The sequence below is a fragment of the Phyllostomus hastatus genome, unplaced genomic scaffold (assembly GCF_019186645.2).
Source record: "Phyllostomus hastatus isolate PE091 unplaced genomic scaffold, TTU_PhHast_1.1 phas_contig_5, whole genome shotgun sequence".
In the NCBI taxonomy this organism is placed as follows: domain Eukaryota; kingdom Metazoa; phylum Chordata; class Mammalia; order Chiroptera; family Phyllostomidae; genus Phyllostomus; species Phyllostomus hastatus.
The window spans coordinates 6,349,074-6,372,379 of record NW_025333897.1 but is presented as its reverse complement, the minus strand read 5'-3'; the positions used below and the strand labels follow the sequence as shown (position 1 = coordinate 6,372,379).

The 23,306-nt window shown below is 55.1% G+C and overlaps 2 protein-coding genes across 3 annotated transcripts; one reads left to right on the top strand and one right to left on the bottom strand.

Annotated features, from left to right (window-relative positions):
- The first annotated feature begins 87 nt into the window (after positions 1 to 87).
- Positions 88 to 3,450, top strand: IGFLR1 (IGF like family receptor 1). Of its 2 annotated transcripts, XM_045846610.1 has the most exons (6): positions 88 to 261; positions 910 to 1,130; positions 1,627 to 1,811; positions 2,070 to 2,379; positions 2,509 to 2,607; positions 3,239 to 3,450. In XM_045846610.1, exons 2-6 carry the CDS (start codon positions 974 to 976, stop codon positions 3,448 to 3,450), a joined length of 963 nt encoding a protein of 320 aa, XP_045702566.1. In that variant the 5' UTR covers positions 88 to 261; positions 910 to 973. The 2 variants fall into 2 exon arrangements, with proteins under 2 accessions (XP_045702566.1, XP_045702564.1); XM_045846608.1 differs by having other exon boundaries at positions 2,509 to 3,369.
- On the bottom strand, positions 3,356 to 22,769 carry KMT2B (lysine methyltransferase 2B). Its single transcript, XM_045846607.1, has 37 exons — positions 22,413 to 22,769; positions 21,263 to 21,335; positions 19,036 to 21,017; positions 18,779 to 18,892; positions 18,535 to 18,685; positions 18,078 to 18,357; positions 17,861 to 17,916; positions 17,348 to 17,626; positions 16,942 to 17,036; positions 16,569 to 16,667; positions 16,317 to 16,430; positions 16,031 to 16,177; positions 15,826 to 15,921; positions 15,287 to 15,404; positions 14,627 to 14,740; positions 14,277 to 14,461; positions 14,112 to 14,201; positions 13,917 to 14,021; positions 13,711 to 13,784; positions 13,012 to 13,127; positions 12,824 to 12,915; positions 12,607 to 12,744; positions 11,742 to 11,900; positions 11,418 to 11,538; positions 11,262 to 11,340; positions 10,999 to 11,159; positions 9,709 to 9,936; positions 8,333 to 9,626; positions 8,162 to 8,239; positions 7,975 to 8,084; positions 5,337 to 5,474; positions 5,177 to 5,251; positions 4,896 to 5,073; positions 4,490 to 4,597; positions 4,289 to 4,372; positions 4,042 to 4,171; positions 3,356 to 3,949 (listed from the first exon to the last, which is right to left on the bottom strand). Exons 1-37 carry the CDS (start codon positions 22,767 to 22,769, stop codon positions 3,674 to 3,676), a joined length of 8,094 nt encoding a protein of 2,697 aa, XP_045702563.1. The 3' UTR covers positions 3,356 to 3,673.
- Positions 22,770 to 23,306: the final 537 nt, after the last annotated feature.

Below are 23,306 nucleotides of genomic sequence, written 5' to 3'. Positions count from 1 at the left end.
AGCCTTGGGCTGGAGTTTCCTTCCTCCTTCATATCTGATGAAAAGGGGAAGTAGGCGGGTATCTAGCCACAACTGCAGCTGAGAAGCTTCAGTAGAGTAAGGTCCCAATGCCCTATAAATCCCCAAGTGGGCCTGGTGAGCTGGGGCCAACTTGTGCTGGAAACTTCAGCACATCCATCTGAGGCTTTTCAGGGGAAAGATACCTGGTTGCGGCAGGTTGGAGGATTCCCAGCCCAGAGGAGATTGGGGTTAGGAGCTAAGGTAAGGTCACTTGGAGTTGAATGGGAGTCTCTAGTGGATGAGACCTGGGTCCTCCATCCCAGTTCCCTAGATGAAAGTTGATAGTACCTAATACTTAAGTTTACCATGTGGCAGGTGCTGTCCTAAGAGATTTTTATTTTATTTATTTTTAGAGAGATGGGAAGGGAGAAAGAGGGAGAGAAACATCGATGTGTGAAACATCGATTAAGTCGCCTCTTGCATGCCCCAACCTGACCTGGGGATCTGACTGGCAACCCAGGCATGTTCCCTGATTCAGTCAAACCAGCAATCTTTAAGTTTGCAGGCTGACAGTCTGCTGAGCCACACCAGCCAGGGTCTAAGAGCTTTTTTAAAATCATTTTTTATTTTTCAATTACAGTTGATTCTAGTAAGGGTTTTAATTCTTCATAATAGCCCTATGAGACAGGTGGTATTAGCCTACTCTATGGATGGAACATAGCAGAAGTGGGATATGTAGCCACACTGGCTTCAGAGCCCTTGCTCTAGCAATCTTGAGGCCTTATGGTCTCTGATAATGGGCGCCAGAAGGACTGGGGGCTGGGGGTAGATTCCTGACTTCCGCAGGGGCCTAGGGGGTTCCTATGCCCTCATATCCACCACTTCCTTCTTCCTGGTTTCCTGGAAAAGTGTCAGAGGTGCTGTGGCGGAAAGTCCTGTGGTTGCTGGCCCCCTGGCTGCAGGCCCTGCCCGGATGAGGCCCCAACGCCTCCTCTTGTCTGCGGCACTGTTCTTGGCCCAGACTGTGCCTCAGGAAGCCTCCCAGCACTGTGGCCGCCTGGAGTACTGGAACCCCGACAACCTGTGCTGTGGCAGCTGTCTGCAGCGCTTCGGTCCGCCCCCATGCCCCGGTGAGGAGCAGGAATTGGGCATATATGTACGCTTATGTATGCATATGTTTCTGCTGAGCAAGGGGATGATAGGAAACCAGAGGACAGAGGTTTGGGAGCCTCGCTTTGGGGTAGAGCTGATGGGCCTTAAGCACATAAGGCAGGTATGGGGGTTGAGCCAGTGAAAATGGGTTACATGAGGGCCACCACTAAGGTTTTGTGGCCTGTTAGGTGGAGTCCAGGCAGTGAGGGAGCGGTGGTGACCTATGCAAGTCAAGTCCCTGTGTGGGCGCAGCTTGGTGTAGAAGCGGGAGGGGCATTAAAGGGGTAAGGCGTGTGGAGAAATGGTTCCAAGACTGTCAGGGCAAGTGTTGGGAGGGAAGGGTGGAGGGGTGGACAGGTCCGCTAATGGGTGGGCAGAGTACAAGGTATGAGGCCTGCTGGGGTAGGACAAAGGAGAATGGACCTTGCAGAAGTGGGTCTTGGAAGCCACATAAGAGACCTTGTCTTCCCCTAGACTACGAGTTTTCGGAAAACTGCGGGCTCAATGACTTTGGTGATCACGTAACGCACCCCTTCAAAAAGTGTCCTCATGGACAGTGCAACCCTGACAACGCAGAGCTATGTAGTCCCTGTGGCAGCAGAGCCAGGGTCCCCACTCCCGGGGCAACCCAGCGGCAGCACCGGCGGCGCTGCAGAGAGGTGCTGCTTGGGCTAGGGTGTAGCCTGTGGGAGGTGGGGTGGGTGTGGTCTGGATCAAAGGAGGTGGGTAGGCCCCCACTGAAGGGGCTCAGGTGGGGACATAATTATCTGGAGGTTGACTAGTTAGGGCTAAAGTAGTGAGTGGACTGGATCAGGCAGGGAAGTGGCCCTGTGGAGGATGAGGAGGGCAGGTTTGGGCTGAGGCGGTAGGAGTGGGCAGGGTGTGCCTCCTGCTTCATTCCAACCCCCTATTTCCAGAAGCCGGCTCCTACCAAAGAACCCTGTCCCCTGAAGCCTGAAACACCCAGCGTCCTGAGCTCCCAAGAATCCAGCTCACTGACAGTTTCCAGCCCACCACGGACATCTGAGCACACTGCCCCTTGGCAGGCCTTGCTAACTATTGCCCTGCCCCTAGTGCTGGTTCTGCTTGTGACCTCAGCCATCATCCTCTGGCTTGCTCAGCAAAGGCATAGCTCCCACCACCACGGGAAAGCTGTCCACCCTTATTCTGGTATTGCTCGCGGTGATCCCAACATCTCTCCAGGTTCTCTGGAGGCACCAGAGGCAGGTGACTGACTCAAGGAAGGTGTCTGCTTCCATTCCTGGGCAGGTGGTTGGTTAGTCTTGGGCATGCTGAGGGAAAGATGGACTGGGAAACTCACCCTTTTGCCCCCTCATGCCTCCTTTTGTCTCCCAGAGCTGCCAAATCTCACATCACAGCCCCTGTCTCGCCTCCTGGATGAGCTGGAGGTGCTGGAGGAGCTGATTGTACTGCTGGACCCTGAGCCTGGGCCAGGTGGGTCATTGGCCTGTGGTACCACTCGACACCTGGCTGCAAGATATGGACTGCCTGCTGCCTGGTCCACATTTGCTTACTCACTGAGACCCAGTCGCTCACCTCTGCGAGCACTGATTGAGATGGTGGTAGCAAGGGAGCCCTCTGCTTCTCTGGGCCAGCTTCACATACACCTGGCCCAACTAGGGCGGGCAGATGCACTACAGGTGTTGTCCAAGCTTGGCTGATCTGAGGCACACCAGGCCTAGCACTCCATCAGGATTCCCTTGAAGTGCCTGTGGGTGGGGGGAAGTTGACCCTTGGGTGGATGACCCTTATTCCCTTGAAGAGCCTATTCCCTACCAGACTCATTAAAGGTGCCCTCTCAAAACACAGTCCTATTTGGGACAAGATGTCCTCATTCCCCAACCCCCTCAGAAAAGGGCCCATTTACCCTACACATAAGACCAGATGTGGGAAAGCTGGCCTCAGGTGCCTCTGGGGAACCAGGGTCCCCTCTTGAAAAATACTCCTGCTACCCTTGAGAGAGCTCATCCACAGGAAGCCAGCTGGGTTCTACCTAGTAATATGTAGAATATTTGTTGCTCTGAAGCCTCGACAGGTCCAACAACTTATTTCTAATCCCGAACAGTGGCTTCTTACCTACTTGTTGAAGCTGATGGTTTCCTTGGCTCAAAATGGGTATGGGGCACAGAGAAATGGGAGCTCCTACCTGCCCCCAGCATCATACAAACTGGAAGGCCACCTCTCCAAACATTGACAGACTTTATTGTGGGGGGAGGGGTTCCCACCTGGGATCCCACCCTCTTAAATAAAAAAGTGCATAGAAAAGAAGGGATTTAGAAATTTTTGTACAATATCTACATTCTGGGCCCCCAGGGCAGGAAAGGAGCAATTGCTGGGTGGGCTGGAAGGGTGGGGAACAGGGCCCTCGACACCTGCATGCCCACATCCACCCTGAACATGAGAGTGGGGGTGAGATGCTCTGGAAGGGACTAGGGAATCCTCCAAACGGGTGACATGGCAGCGGGGGTGGCGGGGTGGTTGTGTGTGGGCAGCCACAGTTTCAGTTAAGGAACCGACGGCAGCGCTTGGCGCCACAGTTGCAGGGCAGCTTGTTGCTGGCATCCTCAATGGGGAACTTGTAGTCATAGGTGAGCTCCTCACCACGCAGGATGCGGCGCAGGGCAAAGATGACGATATGCTTCTGGCCTTCCACGTGGATGACTCGAGAGAAGCAGTTGGGCTCACAAGAGTGGTTGATGAAGCGGGCGGCATTGCCATGCATTGTGGCATCCACCACATCGAAGTCATCCATTCGGAACATGTAGCACCCAATACCCTACAGGGACAAGGTGGGGGCGGTCAGGTGCTCTGTTCCCATGGGTAGGTCCTGCTTCACCCACCTCATTCTCATGACCTGGCAGAGCCCACCTTCCCATCGTAGAACTTCTCCCGCTTGTCAGTCAGCACAGAGCGAATGACAATACCAGAGTATTCAATGACCATCTCGCCAGCATCGATGTTGCGCTTACAGAACAGGCCCCGCCCATGGATCGCAGATCTGCAGGGTAGGATGGGCAAGGGGAGCTCAGGGGGGAAGGGGGACAGAACCAAGGCAGGCCCATACCAGGGCACCTGTCATCCACCCAAGGGGCATCCTCCCCCCAACTTCACTAACCTATAGACACCCACAGCCTCTTTGGATGTCTTCTTGAGGTGGCGAAAGCGCATGGCCATGGGCAGCTCCAGGCTGGTGGCACGTCTGGTGGGGGACAGCAGTGTCACACAGGCTGGTACCCAGGAATGACCTCTCCTGCCCCTTGTCACCCTCTTTATGGACCTTCCAAATGACCCCAGCATGCTGGCCTGCCCTCCATACCTAGTTGATCTGAGCTGCACCTCATCCTCCTCCTCATCACAGGTGGCTCCCTCAGGTAGTACCCTGTGCTGGGAGGCCAGGAAGTTGAACATGTCAAAGGTACACTTCCTGCAGGTAGAAGGGAAAAATGGAGGGAGGTTCATAGCCATTACTTTGAGATGCCACCCCCCTATTCTTGGCCTGGACCTGCTGCTGGCAGAATAGGAGAAATGCTACTACTATTGAAGACAGCAAAAAAGGGGAATGAAGGAGGTTCATTCTTCTGATATGAACTTTAGAAATAATTCCCGGAATGACCTAGTATTCTTCTCTCAGGCCTCAGTTTCTGATCTGTAGACTTAATTTCTACCCTCAAGATTGCCCATAGGGGTCCCCCGACCCAGGCATCACACCCCAGACCTCTCACCGAAGATACACCTCGGCTCGGGCTGCCCCATGGGGATTCAGGGGTGGCTCTTCCTGGCCCTCTCCCTGCTGGTGGTAACGGAACTTATAATGCTGGCAGCGCTGGGCCCCAGGCAGCTGCTCTGCCAGGAAGATGACAGCATCATGGTGGATGCCCAGGAGCCTTGCCCCACTCATTCCTGAGAAGAGTCAAAGGTGAGAATGCACAAGTCACATCAGAGACCCATCTTGCCCTCAGGAAGTCATCCCAGCCCCCGAAGTCCCTGTGGAACCCCCACTTACCACTAAAGGAGAGATGTCTGAGCCGGGCATGCCCTCGGGCCTCTTGCACCTTCTCAATTAGAGTTCTCCACGCCCCTGAGGAGAAGGCAGGGCCAGCGCAGACTCAGGATGGTATTCTATGCGAGACCTTCCCTCCCTGTCACCACTACACCTGACTCACCCTCCAAACTCTCTGCCTCCACGCTGAACCCATCCTCACTGCTGATCTCGAAGCGCAGATGTGGGCCAGCGCGTTTCGGGGCCTGGTTCTCTTTATCCTCTGGGGATGGAGGCTCTTCCTCAGAGCTTGAAGCGTCACCTGGTCCCAAGGAGCAGGTCAAAGTAGGTAAGGATCACCCCTCCTGGAGTCAAAACCTCCCAGTTTCCCTCTGCCCTCTTTCCCTGGGCACAGACTGGGTCTGAAGTCCCCTGCTCTAAATGCCCAATGAACCCTACAGACCAAACTTAATTTTTTCCTGAAGGTTCTGTAGTCCCTTTCTGTAGGACTTCTGGTGGCCCTACAGGACACACTATGGCTTACTCACACCCAGTATACCATAAACTTCCACGCTTCATTCCTCTGCCTCACAAAATAGTACAAACATATCAGTATTATAGGACTGTACTCACAGAATCAAATACTTGTGCATTATGAGCTATTTAAGGTGTTTTTCAGCAGCTAAAGATTTTAAAGATAGAGCAGACAGGATGTACTGATGTAGAAGATGTAGATGTGAGAGAAAGAGAGGGAGGTGTCAAGGAAAACTCTTGAGGTTTGGGGCTGGAACAACTGGAGGGTTAAAACTTATTTACAGAGATAATGAGGGTTGGGGAGAAACAAGTTTGGGGTAAAGGTTGGGAGCTCAGTTTGGAACATGCTGAACCTGAGATTCCTCTTAGAAAAATCTCCCTGGCAACTTGCTGGTTGAGATGGTAAGCAGGCACCAGGATAAAGGAGTGTGGCTAGGAACTTGGGGGCTATTAAAATTAGAAATGGGATTTAGGGCCACAAAATTAGACAAGAGCAGCCTGGACATGCCAAAGTTGACAGGTCGGGGCAATGAGGAGGCACAACCAGAGAGATGAGGAGAATGATGGGGTCCTGGAAGCCAGGAAAGGAAGTGATTCAAAGAGGGAGAGACCAGCCCATCAACTGTTGATCAGTTTGTGGGCTGAGGACTGAACCACTGTATTCGGGTGGAGCGGGGGTAATGTAAGTTTGAGTGCAGCACACTTTAGGAGAGGCAGGACTCACATGGTCACTCTCCCCTCATCACTTCTCTGGGCCAATCTGCCCACATGCCCTCTTTCCCCTAAGCAAGATTCTAAACCTGACTGCTACTGTGTGATCCACATCATTTCTAGGCCTCAATCCTGAGTCCACCTGACTTCTACCTCTCCTTAGCTCTCCCCCATCCTCACCTCCATTCTGTTCCCTGAGTAACATTCTCTCTGCCTTCTTTCCCAGTGCTTGTTCTTGGATGCAGTACACTACCTAATGTACATGTATGTTTCCTCTACCAAAATGTGGTATGCTCTCTAAGGGCAGTCAGGGACCTGTCTGTCATGGTCACTGTCATCATCATGTCCTCTCTGACCCCATAAGCAGTCTTTCAGTTAAGTCATCTCAGTCTACCTCATGCCACTTCCATGCTCAGCAGCTGTGATCTATGTAATGAGAAAATTCCCATGTTGGGACAGGACTAGGGCCACTAAAAATTCCAAACCTCAGGCTGTTTGATAACGAGCTTGCTTGGCTGCAGCCCTTTCCCTCTCCCTGCCCTCCTTGACCTACAGAGTATTTCTCTTCCAGCTTCACTGAGATTGTCAGCCAAATGATTCCAAGTGCCCTCATCTTGTGCACTTCAGGTGCACCTAACCTCACCTCTCTTCCACCTCAGCGGTCTCCTGTTCAACCCAAACACCATGCCTCCCCTCACCTCCTTTGCCCTCATCCTTAGCTTTGCTGTCTCAGCCCTCATACCAAACCCCTCTAATCTGTTGGCCCTCCTCCTCTAAGACTCCTAGCTGAGCTTTTCAGCAAAGTGGTTGGGTGTTGTTTTGATTTCTTCATCAACCACTGTCTTTGATTCTAAACTATGACACAACAGCCTCCCTACCTCGTCCCACTGGCCCACACAGTACACACTAATCCTAGACCCTGGAATGTTTAGGGCTCTCTTTGGCAACTGTGATTGCTGACTACTTCCTTCCCCTGAGCCTCTGGGATACCACTCTCCTCTGACCACCTTTCTACTGTTCCCACCCGAACTTTGTCTTTGGTTTTACTAGGTACCTAAACCTCTGACCCTGGAAGACTAGGCTCTGAAGCGCTCCCTGGGGTTCTTGGGCATACTGGACAAGGCACTTTCAGAAGCCCTTTCACCTCAAACTGAAACTTCCTGTTTCTGTCACAGACCATGAGCTCCCTGAGGGTATCTCCTTAATTTTAGCACCCAGCCTCAGGCTTGTTCCCAGGTGGGGGTGCAATGTATAACACCCAGTAGTTGTTTCTCTTTTTTACTTATTTTTAAAGATTTTTATTGACTGACTTTACAAAGAGAAAGGATGGGGGGGCGGGGGAGAAACACTGACTTGTTATTCCACTTATTTACGCATTCGCTGGTTGCTTTTTGTATGTACCCTGACCAGGAATTGAACCTGCAACCTTGGTGTACTGGGACGATGACACTCTGAGTTACCCTGCCAGGGACCATTAGGTATTTTTCAAAGTGTATCAATTCTTCACTGTATCTATCAGTTACTCAGCTGAGCAAGCACATGGAAGAAAACAGAGAGAGGAAAAGGCCAGCCCCTACCTGAGTAGTGGTGCCACTGGGGTTCAAGCAGCAGGTCAGAGGAACCATCAGGAGCCTGGGGAGGACCATCTTCTGGAAGTGGCAGCAGAGGAGACTGGTCCTGGAGGGGCCTATGAGGAGAGACCTGTCAGAAGAGAGAAGGGACAGAAATCCCAGAGCTTCCAGGGAAAAGGCATTGGCCACTCACCTCAGGGTTTCCTCCCCAGGATCATCCAGGTTGAGAATTCCACGCACTGTGGGCGTTTTCATCCTCACTCGGCTAAACCTGGTGGTGGTGGGGGGAACCACGAGAAGCCTGAGCTGCCTCCTTCTGCCCAAGTCCCTTGCCCACCTCCACGGCCTTAGCATACTCACTCACCCGCTGCCACTAAGCCCTGGACCCTGAGGAGGATCCTCCAAGGCCTCTCCATCTTCCTCCAGCCGGGGGGTCTTGCTCGGGGGAGGTGCTGGTGGGGAACGGCCAGAGAAGGTGGACACCCTTTTGACACGGATGGCCTGGCGGGGTGGACTGGAGGGCCCACTGCTCAACACCAGTGTCAGTGGAGGGGGTGGTGGAGGCGGGGCAGGGCGGACCACACCTACCACTGGCAACACACCCAGCAAGGGTCCTGGGGGCAGAGTCCAGGAAGTGGGGGCCGTTGGGGGGATGGGAGGGGAAAGAGGCAGCTGCTTTACTGGGGGGGAGACAGTTTCACCCTCCCCAGCCATCTTTACAAACACTTGGCCCAGCTTGTTGACAAGAATGATTTTGGATGTGGCGGGTTTGGGGGGTTCAGGGGCAGGGCCCAGGCTCAATACTCGAACCCCTGGAGCCCCAGGGAGCCAGGCAAACGTCCGAGTGGGGTCAGCTGGGCTAGAGGGCAGGCCTTGGGGAGGTTGACTGCCATTGGCCAGGGGAGGTACTGGGGGTAGTGGTTCCTCTCTGGGCCTAGTATCTACCTCCCCAGACCCGCCTAAGTTCTTCAATACAAAATCCACAATTTCTGATGGCAAGTCCTCAGGAGGTCGCGCCCTGTCCCCTGCAGCCCCGATGACCCCAGCCCGGCCTGCTCCTGGCCCTGAAGGAGGAGTCCCCTGACCCCGAGGCTGCTGGACAGCCTCAGCCTCGCTGTCTGTGCCATCATCCACTCCGTCCAGCTGTTCGATGCGAGGGGCTCCAGGGAGAGTGCCAGAGGCCAAGGGAGGGCCAGACACCACAGTCACAGGGAAGTGGATGTAGCGGGGGATAGGGCTGGCCTCCTCCTCTGAGCTGTCCCCTGGGCCCCCATGGCTGCTCCCCACTGTCCCTGTGGCCACAATCTCTTCCTGAAAGGGCTCAGTCCCCAGCAGGCTGGCTGCAAAGTCCAGGTCAGCAGCACTCAGTCCTGACACCACCTCCATGTCCTCAAAGTCTGGGCCCAGGTCTTCAGGGGGTGGTGGAGATGGGGTAGGGCCAGGGGGAGCCAGCTCCCCTGAGGTAGGTGTAAGGGCTCTAACGAATGAGGTAGGAGGGGGCACCCTGAGCTGAGGAGAGGTTCTGAGAGGGGGAGAGGCCCGCCGTGATGGTGGCAGCCTAGGGGCCAGGGGGCTGGGACGACGGGAGCGTCTGGGGGGAGCTGGGAAGTCCGGGTCTCCCACTGTAGGGATGTGGTGGGTCAGAGAAGATGGACTTCCTGTGGGGGGAAGGGTCATTGTCAGCCAGGTGCTCCTGCCTCACCTGCCCCATCCCTCCCCTGAATACTCCCAAATACTCACCAGGGGAGGGCAGGGGTCCAAAGGAGACACCCCCCAAGGGCCTCCGGGATGGTGAGTAGTTGGGCACTTTGATTCGAGCCCCTGAAAAGGAGCGGGGAGCTGGTGGAGGGGCACTGCTTGGATCTGACCGAAGAGTGGGGTCCAGGTGCTGAATAGGTGAGTGGTGCTCAGGAGCTCCAGGGATAAGGGCATCTGTATCTGGTGGGGGGTTGACATGATCTGGGGGTTCTGAAGAGGCAAGAAAATGGTATCAGGGATGGCGGGGGCTCTTCATCAAAGCCTTTCCTAACATGCTCTCCCTTTAGAGCCAACTGCACTTTCTCTGCCCCTGTCCCTGACCCAGTCACAAGCACTGTTTCCCAGCCATCACCCTGGACTCAAACCCCTCCATGGCTTCTACAAAACCACCACACGCACCTGGATTGGGGCCCTTTTGTGACCCTTCCTCAGCCATCCTTTGCCATCTCCCCAGTTCCTGGCTCCTATTGCTCTGATTCATGATCTACATGCCATAAAGGGCACCACCCTGCCTCCAGCACAGCCAGTCCTACCACTTTCTTACCTACACTGTACATCCTTGCCACATCAAATGCATCCGCCCTATCCTGGCACTTTTGGCTCCACCCAACCTGTGCAGCTGGTGCTGCCTCCTCCCAACATTCTCGTTTCCATCCAGGAGAACTGCACCCTCCTCCCCTCTCCACTTCATGTCAGACTCCAACCTGGAACAAACTCCTTACCTGCAAACACAATCCCAATCTCTTCCTCCTCCCATTCAGCCCCCAATGGCCTCTCCCTTTACCAATCTCCAAGCCCATTCTTTGCTCTTTGTCATCCAGTCCTCAGCTACATCCCTCAGTGCCAACGTGGCTGTGAAGGTGCCAGATTGGGAATTGAGCAGATCAGATTAGAATCCTGGCTCCACCACTGTGTTACTGTGGAGAGCGACTACCCTTTCGAGTTGCAGTACAGTGGAGCTTGTACCTTCCTCAGAGAGCTGTGGGGAGCATTACATAAGCACGGAGCCCTGAGTCAGGTGGCCCTAAAGGCTCCTTCCATTGGTACAAAACTTGTCACCACCTCCCCCACCCCAAAGAAGGTAGCATGGTACTCTCCCCTCACTTCCTGTGAAATGCTAAGCTTAGCCCCTGGCACAATATTAGGTTATGTTATTGCCATTACAATGAAGAAAAGAATGGGAAGCACCCTGGAGTGTCTTTAGGGGAGAACAGAATAAAGATTGAGAGGGTGGCAATCAGGGTAAAAAATGAAGTAGTCCTAAGGCCTTACCAGCAGAAGGGGTGGGGCTGTGCACAATGGTCTGGTTTTCCTCTGCTGCCTCCAGGTGAACTGGCTCTTCCCTTGGCCCCCATGGCCGATACTCAAGAATTCGGCACCGATACCAGCAGCGCCGCCGAGCATCCACTGTGCTCCAGTACAGACGGGAGCACCTGTCAGGTAGGTGTGTGTGGGATACAGGGTCAGGGTAACTTGGGGAAATGAGGTGTAGTTCTGTAGTCCCAAATCCCACCAGTTCCTCCTGGGCTGCTCACTGGTAGCCAATGGGGAAGAGCCGTCCCTCGCAGTCGGAGAGATCAGACAGGGTACCCAAGGAGTCAATTCGGATGGAGCCTACAGGGCAGAAGAGAGGTCAGGAGGATGGGGCCAGGCAGAGTCAAGAAGAGCACCCTAAAGAGCAAGAGGCTTACCAATGAGCACGTTGATGGCATCAGGTTCGAGCCCTGTCAAGAACTTTCGCTTGAAGTTGATGCCCTCAAAGTCCACGTAGACTCGGCGGAGAACATCAAAACCATCAGGGGTCACGATCTCCTGGTGGATGGCAAATGGGGTTGTTGGACTGGTGGTACATGAAAGGGATGGCAGGAAAGGCTCTACAGCCAGGGACCGGATAGTCAGGGGCTTGGCTAAAGGACACAGGGAGAACAAGAAGCACTGAGAGGCAGCAGGGATCCCTGAGTGGAAAGGGGAAAAGAGAGCAGTGGGGAGTTTTATCCCCCATGGTAATAGCCCACCTTGCCATCCAGCAGATCTGTGTGTTTCTGACAGAAAACTTTCTTGTCATCCTGGAAGATGCAGTAACTGGCCCGGGCACACATGAAGTGGAAATTGCTGAGGCAGGAGGAAAGGCAGCAGCCCACCGTGGCTCCAGGCTTTAGGCAGAGCTCACAGCGCTGCGGGTGGAAGGGGCTGCTGAGGGGAGAAGCCAGTGACCGGGGCCAGGGCCTGACGCTCAGCATTGCGGTCCTTGAGATTCTGTTTGGACCTCTGTCTAGACAAGCATTTCACAAAGCAAGGGAACTCACCAAACATAACCTCTCACCTAGCTGTATCCAGGGGACCAGGTTCACATCAAAACTATTTCAGATTTTTTTGAAGCAGAGTGTTGAAAAGTAATAGTTAACACTTGCAGAATGGCATTTACCAGCTTTCTCACATAATTCTAATATAGAACCTGTACTATTTCATTTAGTCCTGCCTCCCTGCAGTAGGTACCTCTATCATTCCATTTCCTGACAGTGAGCTTGAGAATTCTACAGGTCCCACACTGGTGAGGGGGGATTCTGATCCAGGGAACACCTCAACTCATGGGGACATATTAAGAGGTAAATGCCATACTGTATGGAAAGCTTCTAGCACAAGCTCAATCAAAAGGTGATTTTCTAACCTTTAGTCTCCCAGGACAGAGGGCACAAAAAAAGGGTGGGGATGCGGTGAAAGCCACTATCTCTCCCACACCAGAGTCCTGAGACAATACCTAGGACCAGCAGTGAAAGGACATGCTGTGGTAGAGACTGTGAAATAAGAGTTGTCACCACTGAAGGAGGGGCCCTACCCAAAACCCAAGGGCTGCCCACCTCTCCAAGCCCATGCCCTCACCATCTGCCTCCCTCGAGCCACAGCAGCATGCACATTCTTGAGGGAACCATCGTTTTCCTCAAATACTTCAGCTGACCAAATGGCACAGTTAACATGTGTCCACTCATTCTGCCCGATGTACAGGAGTCGCCCTGCCTCCTAGGGACAGAAGAATGATGTGAGGAGAGGCCTCAGGGACCAGCCCCCGCAACCCAGGGCTTCATGCAGTAACCCTTACCTTAGAGTCTGCATCACCATATTTGAGGCAGAGTGCACACTGACGAGGGTCCTCCAGGTGTGAGAAAGCAACTGAATCCTTGCCTTGGAAAGCTGGAAGAAATGTGGGAAGGGAGGTCTAAAAATCAGGACCTGAAGCCTGGCCCACCAACTCAGGGGCTCTAGTTCCCAGCTCCCACTTCCCAATACCTGCTGAAGGGTCCCCTGGAGGCTGCCCTGATTCTGGAGTCTCTGGTTCCTGCTGCCTCCACTGAGCGTAGACATGGTCCAAGGATGGGGGCAACACGGCATTGGGCAGGACTCCACTGTGGATAGGGTGGGTTAGCATCTGACATGTTTAACAATGGCTAAACTGGGGCCCACTCACAATCTCAGCCCGAACATGCCCTGACACCTTTTTGTCCCTTCTCCATGTGGCATTTCCCTCAGGCTCCCAAACAAGCCAGGCCCTCTCATGCCACCTTTGGCACATGAAATGCATGTTCCTCATGCCTGAAATACTCTTTCTCCACATCTCAGCTCGGATGTCATCACTTTTAGGAAGTCTTAGGTCCTAGGCTCCAGCAGGCAGCTCCCCTGGGCTTCCTCATCATCACCCTGACCATCGGGGTCATCAGTGCTTGCCCAACCCCCCCAAACACAGCTCACTTACTGCTGTCCCCAACACTGCCTGGCACACACACAAAAAAACAAAGTGAGAGCTAATTCCACAGTCTGAATCTTTGTTAATTTAAAACCACTGCGGACTGTCATCCAGGTCCCACCATCCTCCAGACCCCAACTCTACTCCTTCTCTATTCTGACTAGTTTGACCCTGGATTCCCATTAGATGCCCCTGGGCTTTGCCCTTACTCCCTGGTTTCCTTCCTGTTACCTAGCCTTACTCACTTCGGCAGCCGGGTACTCCGTCGCCAGTACTTGGGGTCGTGGGCATCAAACCAGCCGAACGTAGACTCTAGCAGCTGGGGAGTGGGTAATAAGATGAGAAGAACTGGCTTCCCCAGGAAAGTTGACAGGGGAAGGATCTGAAGGACCCATTCTCTCCTCCCCACTACCACGGAAGCCACCCTAATAGCAGCCCTCAAACAGCCCACCTTCAGCAGGAGCCCCTTCATCTGGCCTCCAACCCGGTGCTCTGAGGTCTCTCCTTCTTCCAAGTGTCTCATCAGGATGCTCACTACATCCTCCATGAAGCTGTGCTGTAAGGTGGCTTGTCAGGATCTACTCCCCTGCCCAACCCCAGCCCTCTTCTCCTGGCATCTACCTTTTCCTCTCAGTGTCCCACTCACCACAGACTTATAGTAGCCTTCCTCAAAGCGCTGACTCACGGCCTGTAGATCACAGGGCCCTGGGTGCAGTTGCTTTCCACCTTGTCCACACTGCAAAGAGGGGAAGTCAGCAGGGCTGGTGCTGGGCCTGGCCCCACCCCACCCTGCTGCCCAAGCCCTCCAGACCTGGGTACACAGCAGCAGTGGGGCCACCACCTTGGAGCTCAACAGGCCCTGGAGCACCTGTTGCAAACCCCCCTGCAAGGCCCCACTCAGGGCCTCTCGCCAGCGGGGGTGTGTGGCCCCAGCACACGGTCCACAGGTGTACAACACTGAGTCTGGCAGCCCTGAAAGGATCTCATAGTCTTCATCTAGAATAGCCAGGGTGAGAAAGGAGAAAATGGTTTGGGGCTACCAACAGCTGCCAAGTTGCCAAGAAGTTTTAGCCCACCTGTCCTCTGAGGACCTGTGGATGGGAGCAGGACAGGGATCCCCACTGGGCTGAGGTTCACACCCCTGGTACTCCACTTACTCACCCGAGAGCCCCTCGCACTTGGCATGCACCCAGTGGTCACACTGTGCACACTGCATCATCTTGCTCTCATAGTCATTGTCTTCATAGCAGCGTGTGCAGATTGGGCAGTAGTTTCCTAGAGAGAGAGAGAAGAGGGTAAGTCAGAGGGGCTGGGGCTATTACCTGCCCCTCAGAATTTCTGTCATAGGGGTAGGAGCACCATGTTCATGGGCTTCCTCCATTATGGTCCATCTTGGGTCTCTACTATTCCCAGAAAGCAGGCTGAGGATACGGCTGAGGATAAGGCATCTTTTTTTAAACCTGCAGCCCCAATGTTTCACAAGAAATAGGGCCTTGCTAAACATGGTGCCTGAATAAATGAGGAAAGCCCAGGTTTTCAAAGGGCTCAGTGGAGACCTGAGTCTCCAGAAAGAATCTCAGGGACTACCATGCAGATGGGGCCCCAGGCCCTCCACCTCCACTGCCCTCAGGCTGTGTCCCGATTTTTATGTACTGGATGGGCTTCTATGAAAGAGTACCATGAACAGAAAAGAATATTACATAGCTAAAAGGGTGGAAAACCACTAGAAGAGAGCATCTGTTCTAACTGCCTGTGTAGGAACTGGCCCACTCCCCGGTGGACCCCCAGGGCCCAGGCCCAGGGCCCCTGCCAAGTCCCCACCTTTCTCATAGAGCTGGGTGCACCTGGGGCAGAGGCTGTAATCTCCAGACCACTCGACGTCCCAGTTCTTGCCTGGAGTTGCCCCACAGCTTTTACAGCGCACACAGGCTGAGCAGATCTGGGAAGGCAGTGGGCAGGGCAATGTTAGGGGTTGAGCCAGACACCAGGCTATAGCAGTGCAAGGGAAAGATGGGCAAAGGGGAGTGGATGGTAGGCAGAAGACAGATAAGAAAGGAAGGGTAAGAGAACAGGAGAGGAATAAAACAGGAAGACTGGTGATGGGAAACCTGGGAGAAGTGGAGGTTAGGCTAGAGCAGGGGATTCTGAGCTTGGGACTATGGAATCCATGGTCCCCTAAAAATGTTACATGCAAATTCTTGCCTATGTGAAATTCCTAAAGAAAAATGTTATGTTTATCAAATTCTCAAAAAACCCCTCCAACTTTCCCCTGTTCATGAGTCCTAGCCTACAGCAAGGCTGAGAATGGTGGCAGCATTAATTAGAACTTCAAACCAAGAGGAGTGGGCCCCATCTCTCACCCAGTGGCGCCTTTTGCGTGTGGCCCGGGTTGGGTAGCTGGGCCCCAGGCAGGCTGGGTGGTAAGCATGGCGGCAGCGCTCACACTCCAAGAGGTGCTGTTAAAAAATTGGAAAAATACAGCAATGGCAGGATCTACTGGCACAGGGATACTTCTTTCCTCTACTCCTCCACCAAACCTGGGCCCCTTGGCTCCAGGGCCCGAACCTTGGATCCTCGGCCTTTGCGCCCACAGACATGGCAGAACTTGCAGCGGCGGCAGCACCAGGTATCATGATGTTGGGGCAGGGGCCGCTCGGCTTCCTCCAGGCAGAATGGGTGGAAGGGGTCACAGCAGACTTGGCAGAACACCAGCTGGGAATGGAAGAGTGAACAATAAGCACGGTGTGAGGCCAGGAGGCCAGGGCATGAGAACCTGCTAAGGCGACCCAAGAAATCAGACAGTAAGGGCTAATGGAGACTTGGGAGGTTGTGAAACAAGGCAGAATCCAACCTCATGCAGGCCTTTGCTGGCACACAGCAAGCACACCATAGGTGGCCCCCCTGGTACGGAGGTGAGCACACTCAGGCCTCCCATCAACCACACGTTCTCCAGATCACAATCCTCCTGATAGAAAAAGAACACATGGGATCAGAGAACAGTCAATAACATAAGAGTCAGTTCCATCTTACAGTCCTGACTTCTCACACACAATAAGTTTCTTCCAACTCTAGTCCTTGCCATCCTCTCCCCTCAATACCATACCTTGAAATCCACACGAACCCGGTGCACACCATCAGGGGACTTCTGTTTTCCAGTCCAGCCATTGGGAAAAGAAGCAAAAGGACCAGGGGCCAAAGCATCCTAGGGAGGAATAGTGGTGGTCAGAAGGCTGCCCACTTACCTCTAGACGCTTCTCTCATTGTTACCCTCTCTCCTGGTCTGCCTGACCCTGTATTTTGCCCAAATCCACTGCTTTCCAGGACAGGCCTGCCTCACCTCCCAGGGTCTGTTTTCTGGTATGAACACACCATGACACTCAGATGAGCCTGTTACTCTGACTTGCCAGGAAGCTTCTGGAGGGCAGGAGCCATGTCTTCCACAGGGCTCAGGATTCTTGGTACAGGGCTGCGCTCACCTTGTCCAGGCGCCTCCGAGCCTTGAGCTGCAACACAGGCTGCAGGGTGGGTTTGCGGGGCCGGCTCTGCTCCTCAGGTTCTGGTACTGGTAGCTCTAAGCAAGACACATGAGCAGTGAGGTTCCCTCTCCTCCCTGCCCCACTGTCCCTCTTTTACAATCCCTAAATATTACCTGGATGTCCAGGGCCTTCTTTAACCAAGGGCTGCTAGGATTATCCTTAGTTAGGCCTTGCTCAAAAAGCTACTAAAAACCCTACACACCAGCTCCCCTGTCCACTTAAAACTACTTCCTTCTCTGCATTCAGCTACCTTCTCTACCACACCCATAGAACGCTGAAGTCAGAGCCCTGTCCCTTCCACACAAAAGACACAGGACTAATAGAGGAAGCAACAAGCAATTCGCACCATTCTCTCGTGGGGCCCGACGCCGGGGAGCAGGAGGACCCCCAGGCTCTGAGTCATCCGAGTCCTCGAAGATATCATAGGAGGGTCGCTGTTTGACGCAGCGCCGGGCTGACTTGCGCTGCAGTAGGAGGGAGTCCTGCTCCTCGGGCCCTGGGGGGGCCACCACCTCCTCCCGGGGCCCCCCAGCTCCCGCCCCCCGGCGTGGGCCTGGAGGACCAGGGGAGGCCTCAGGAGATTCATCGGAATCCCAGGGCAACAGCGTCTTCACTATCGTCCGGCCTGTGGGAACAGGGGACTTAGTAGGATCCAAACTCAGCCAGGGACATGGGACATTTGGATAGAGAAAACCCAGAAAATGAGGCAGAAGAGAACAAGTATGAGAGAAAAACAAAAGCACACAACAGAAAGAGACAAAGGTGGTACACTGCAAAGATAAAAGGAGCAAATAAAACATGGTTTCTTCCATACCACGAATCTAAATAAGGTTCTTAAATGCTCCTCAAAACTTGTTACCTTTTTTAGCCAGCCGCTCCATCTTCCGAGCCTCTATCTTGTCGCACTTCCGGTATCTGGGGAGGGGAGCAGCACGTCACCAGGGTAGGGGACTGGTGGTCTGGGGGAAGAGAGGAAGCTCTCCACAAGGATGCCAACTCCACTGCTCTGGAGGGGCAGGGGGCCTTGGTGACAAACAACCATGGGTGGAAACAAAGGTTGAACCCTGGCTACTCACACACAGCACTGCTTCTTGGTGTTAGGGCCCCCAAATTTGGGCTTGTCCAGGCAGTTGACACAGGAGCCACAGTCCTGCACACGCAGGCAGCCCCGACAGTGTCCACACCGTGCCATTCGCATCTTCTTGCCATGATGGGAGGGCAGTGAACGCCGGGGTGTATGGGCCAGGGCTCCTCCAGACCCTGCAGGCTCTGAGTCTCCCCCAGGTCCTGTTGAATCCACCTTTCCCTGTTGTGACTGTGATGGGACACTCTCAGTTTCAGATGCTGATGACGTATCTAGTGCAGTGGAGAGAAGGAGATGGAGGTACAGAGCCACCAGGCCTATCTCATCTCTGTTTTTTCCTACACCTCATTCAGTAGGCCCTCTGGCCACTCCTCTAGGCTATTGGTGCATTCATTTGCTGCCAGATTTGACAGAGCTGTCAAATTTCCCCAGAAGACACCTGCCCCTACCCTCTGTTGCAAGGTCCTGCCGATCCCGGAGAGGGAGAGCACTGAGGCGGGGGACATCTTCAGGTACCATGGCCCGAGCCTGACCCAGGGCCACAGCAGCATGACGGCAGACATGTTTGATGCGGGGACCTTGCACCGGGGATTCAGGGCCCTGGGGGAGGAGAAATCACAAACACATGTGAGATGTTGCTACTTGTGCTCCTGCAACAAACCTCCTTCAGAGGACCCTCCACCCACTCCATACCGATGGTCTCTCTCGCTTAGTTTCCATCGATTCATCTTCAGACTTGACAGAACCTCTATCTGAGATCTGCTTGATGGTCCCTACGACTTCCTCCATCTGCCCTCCAGGACTTGGCTGGTGGGGAAATAATAATCAGGATCAGAGACTGGAAAGTGAAGATGGAACCAGGGAATGAATACAGGAAGCTAAGGAACAGGGGAGGACTGGCTCCAAGGCTAAATGTCTGGGTGCAGGGGCCTGGACCCTATCATGCTTACCAGCATCAAAGATGCCACCTTCTGCTGCTGCTGCTGGTCAATCTTGAATAGTTGCACCTTAGCTCTCTTGAGCAGGCTGAACATTTTCTCCTCTACACCAGACAGTGGTAAGGAACCCATGCCTGTAGTCCGGGCCTTTTCCAGTGGTGGCAGCTGCTGTGGTGGCGGCTGCTGTGGTGTTGGTGCCTGGGGCAGCAGCTGGGTTTGCAAGACCTGTAGAGGCTGCTGTAGCTGAGCCTGAGGTTGCTGCCCATTGCTCAGAGCTGGAGCCCCAGGTGGGTGCACCTCGGCCTTAACAGGGGTGGTGACCACAGGGGCAAATCGAGGCAGGCTGAGATGGTTGGTGCGGCCCACTGCCCGTGGCTCAGGCTCAGCTGGAGATTCATCAGCGGGAGGCGGCTCTGGCTCAGGGGCTTCAGGGGCCCCAAGAGGAGGAGTAGTAAGCACCGATTCATAGATCTTCAAGTGGGCTTCACTTGGGGTAAATTGAGGGGCCCGAAGGAGCAGGGGCCTCCGGGATGGAGTGACAGGAGCAGGGGGTGGGGGTGGGGCTGGGGGAGGAGCAGGGGGAGGAGGGGGCAGTTCCCGGGTCAGTGAGGTCCAGCGAAACGTGGGTTCCCTTAAGATGGACCGTCTCTTTTCAGGGAGTGGGACTGGGGTAGATAGAGGAGTTGGGGTACATGGTGGAGAGGGGGCTGGTGCTGGTTCCTGGGGGGCAAGCGGGGAGATGGCAACAGGGGGCCGTGGAGTAGGTGAGACCTCCACCTTTGGGGGTTTGGAGGGGTCTTCATCCATAAATCGCCGGGGTGTCTTGATGACACGGGAGGACCGGGCACTCACCACAGGCATAATAAACTGCCGGATGTTCTTCAGGAAGGTGGTGCTTTTGGGGGCCACAGTGGGGCTGTCTTCCACAGGGCCTCCTGTGGTGGTGCTGAGGGTTGGAGTAGTAGGAGAGGTGCCCTCTGGTCCTGCCCGAGCAGCTTCCCGCTCTGCCCGTTGGCTGGGAGTCAGGGGAGGCCGGCCCCTCTTCCTGGAGCACGTAGCTGGGACCATGGGAGGGGATTCTTCCTGCTCCTCCAGGGCAGGAGGTGGAAGAGGGGATGGTGGAGGTGGTGGGGTCACTGAGGGTGGTGGAGGGCAACATGGGAAGAGTGATATTGAGGGCGATGGAAGAGGTGGGGGAGGTGGAGGGGTCGGAGGAGTCAGGGGTGGTGAGGGCAGCTTTGACTCTTCCTTGTCCTCGGCTAACATCACCTCTTCCTCAGCTACAGCTCTCTCTTCCTTCTCTTTCCCTTCCTCCTTGTCTTTCTCTTCTTTCTCCTCCACTCCCTCCTCCTCCAACTTCTGCTCCTTGTTCCAGCAAGGGCTATCTCCCTGTCCAGATTCAACTTTCCCTTGGGGGGCATCCTGCCAGCTTTCCTCATGTCGATCTTGACCCTGACCTGATTCAAGTCCCAAGGACAATCGTCCCATCTTCACTCTTTTGGCCTTTGAAACAAACTTGATCACGAGGGGGTGTCCGCCTCGGCCTCGGCCTCGGCCTCCACGGCCTCCTCGCCCAGACTGTCCTCCACGTTTGGGGGTTCCAGATCCTAGGCCAGGCCCCTCCTTGTATTTCCAGCTGCCAGTTCGGTGTTTTACTGGAACCACAGGAGGTGAGGGCTCAGGTTTGGGGATTGTCACAGCTGCTTCTGCCACCATTATTGCCTGTTGCTTCTTCCTGCAGGGGCCTGCTGGCCGGCCTGGGGGCCGCCCCCGAGACCGTCGGGGGGTGGATGGCTCACATGTCCGGCTCCGGGGGGCTGGGGGTGCCTGGGCCCGCCGGAGAAGTTCAGTCAGTGCTTGCACCATCCGTTCCGTGCCCTCCTCACCCCGTTTCCGGGCAGAAGTCTTTGGGGGTGTAGGAGTCACATCGGCTAAACGAGGAGGCGGAAGGGGGGTCATCTTATGCTTGCGGCCCCGACCTCGGGGGGCTCGACCTAAAAGGAGAATAGGTGTGGGGAAATGGGTCATTCCAGCCCTGTGGACTAAGGAACACGCTCCAGGAGGGCCAGTACTAAATCTTACTTGTCTGTTTCCCCCACAGCCCAGCATAGCTTGGGCTTTGAACATAGAACACACTCAGTAACTGATGAAGACTTTACTTGAACTGGGAAAAGCTGGCACAATGAGTGAGAATAACATTCTTATAAAGCTACAGAGGTAGAGTTTCCCCATCACTCACCTCGCTGGGACCGGAGCGCAGAGCGCAGGGAACTGGGGGCCACATCTTCATCTGAATGAAAACCCTGAAATTCCTGATTTAGGGGGCCAAGGGTGGAGGGGAGAAACAGCAGTCAGTGCCAAAGCCCTTGTTCCACCCGAGACTCAGGTATTGAGGAATATCCCCAGCTTCCCCCTAATGGACCCCTATTTTCAGAGAAACTAAAAAGTCTGGAAGGTGAAGGGAGTGGAAAACAGGGTCTCTCCTTCCTTAAGGATGAAGACAGAGTATTCTGAACTCCCACTTCCTGTGTCAGACCATGCCAGCACAGCCATCAGTGGTTCACAGGCACAGAAGGAAACAGAACAGGGTCTTCTCAGGCCAGGCAGTAGGTACTACCATCAGATTCCCTTACACTCCAACTCAGAAAAAAAGTGGAACCTCTGTTTATATTCTCTTGAGCTGTAGTTTCTTCCAGAACGAAGATGAGAAAAGGGCCTCCCAAGCATAGTGTGTATCAAATGTTTACCACATTAGGATCCCCACACACTCCTGCTTTTTCTGAGAGGCTGAGGATAAATCCTGAGCTGAACTCAGACCTGCTAGAATGCCCCATCTTAGTCTTCATTCCATTACTCTTCAATCTGTGCCCCTAAGAGGAAGCCCTCCACCATTCTACCCTCTCTCCACTTTAGGTCAGAAGAGGAAATGGGGCACTGGTGAAACCAGGGCTATGTCAGAGGTTATGAGGCTGGGCGGGGCAGGTTACAGGTAAGAGCCCAGGGAGCCCTAGCCCGGGTCCACTAAAGCCAAGCTGCTGCTGTCAACCACCACTGGTTAGGCATGCAGTCCCCATTAACTTCCTCGCCCAAACCTCTACTGCCTTAGCTTTGTCAGCTACCAAGAAGGATCAGCTCAGAACACTTCAGCTTAACCCGCCACGGGCCCAAGAGCCCCTTTGCACCTCAGACCTCTCTCTTCACTTATAAAAACCCTTCCACCGACAGCTCCGTGCAGCCTACCTCCTCCCATGCCTATTTCCAGGGCCCTTTCTCTCCGCAGGGGCCCTGAGAATCTCGCTTCCCCACGTCTCTCCTGTGGGCCACTTAGACCCCTGGAAGCCCCCGGCCTCCGCCCAGCCCGGCGCTGGGAACGCCTCCGACCGCCTCACCTCATCATCGGATTCCCCGTCACTGCTCTCCTCCTCTGGCACGCAGCCCCGGCTCGGGCCCCAGCCGCGGCCCCGTCCCCTGCCTCGCTGAACGCGCGGGCCGGCCCACAGTCGGCGGAGCCGGCGCAGGCCCCGGCGGAGCCCCAGCAAACGGAGCAGGGCCGTGTCCTCCCCTGGCTCAGCTCCGCCCGGCCCCGCCGCGCCGCCGCCGCGCCGCAGAGCTACCCGCACTCTCTCGGCCCCGCTGCCCCGTCCGCCGCGGCCCCCTCCCCCACCGGAGCCTCGCGGCCGGCCCGGGAAGCGGCCCCGCGCGGAGCCAGGCCCCGGGCAACCGCCGCCGCCCGCCGCCGCCGCCATCTTGGCACCGTGAGAGGGGCCGGGGAGGCAGGGGGAGGGGCGGCCCGAAAGCAGGGGCGGGGGGAGGGGACGGAGAGGAGGGTGGGAGAGCCGCGGCTCACGACAACAACCCGCGCCGCCGCTGGTCTGGCGGGAGCCGGGGGCTGGGCCGGCTGCGCGCGGGGCACCACGGGAACAGGAGTCCGAGGCCGGTGAGCCGTCACCCTTAGACCCTGTCTGAAGAGCAATAACGCCGCGTCGTGGCCTAAGAGGGGTGAGGCGCAGGGACCTCAGGGAAATGTAGTCCAGGCACCTCGCTCCTTCCGCCGGGAGCTAAGGCCCGCGAGAGCTAGGTCTGTGGGGGACCCAACCCGACCCAAAGAGAAAGCTAGCTCCGGAGCCACTAGGAGGTGTGGTTTTCGCCCCAGACTCCTCCCACCGTTCTTGTGTAGGCCAGCGGCCCGCTTGAACTACCACTCCCAGAATGCCGGGTGCTTCTTACCCTGGGAAACCCGAAGACATTGGGAAATGAAGTTCAGGACTGCTGGAGGTTTTGGC

Coding starts and splice junctions, on each gene's coding strand:
- IGFLR1 (XM_045846608.1), top strand. CDS start 974: ATGAGGCCCCAACGCCTCCTCTTGTCTGCGGCACTGTTCTTGGCCCAG. Junction 1,131..1,626: donor CGGTCCGCCCCCATGCCCCG/GTGAGGAGCAGG, acceptor GTCTTCCCCTAG/ACTACGAGTTTTCGGAAAAC. Junction 1,812..2,069: donor ACCGGCGGCGCTGCAGAGAG/GTGCTGCTTGGG, acceptor CCCTATTTCCAG/AAGCCGGCTCCTACCAAAGA.
- KMT2B (XM_045846607.1), bottom strand. CDS start 22,769: ATGGCGGCGGCGGCGGGCGGCGGCGGTTGCCCGGGGCCTGGCTCCGCG. Junction 18,358..18,534: donor GCAGGACCTTGCAACAGAGG/GTAGGGGCAGGT, acceptor CCACTGCACTAG/ATACGTCATCAGCATCTGAA. Junction 13,128..13,710: donor CGGAGTACCCGGCTGCCGAA/GTGAGTAAGGCT, acceptor CCCTATCCACAG/TGGAGTCCTGCCCAATGCCG.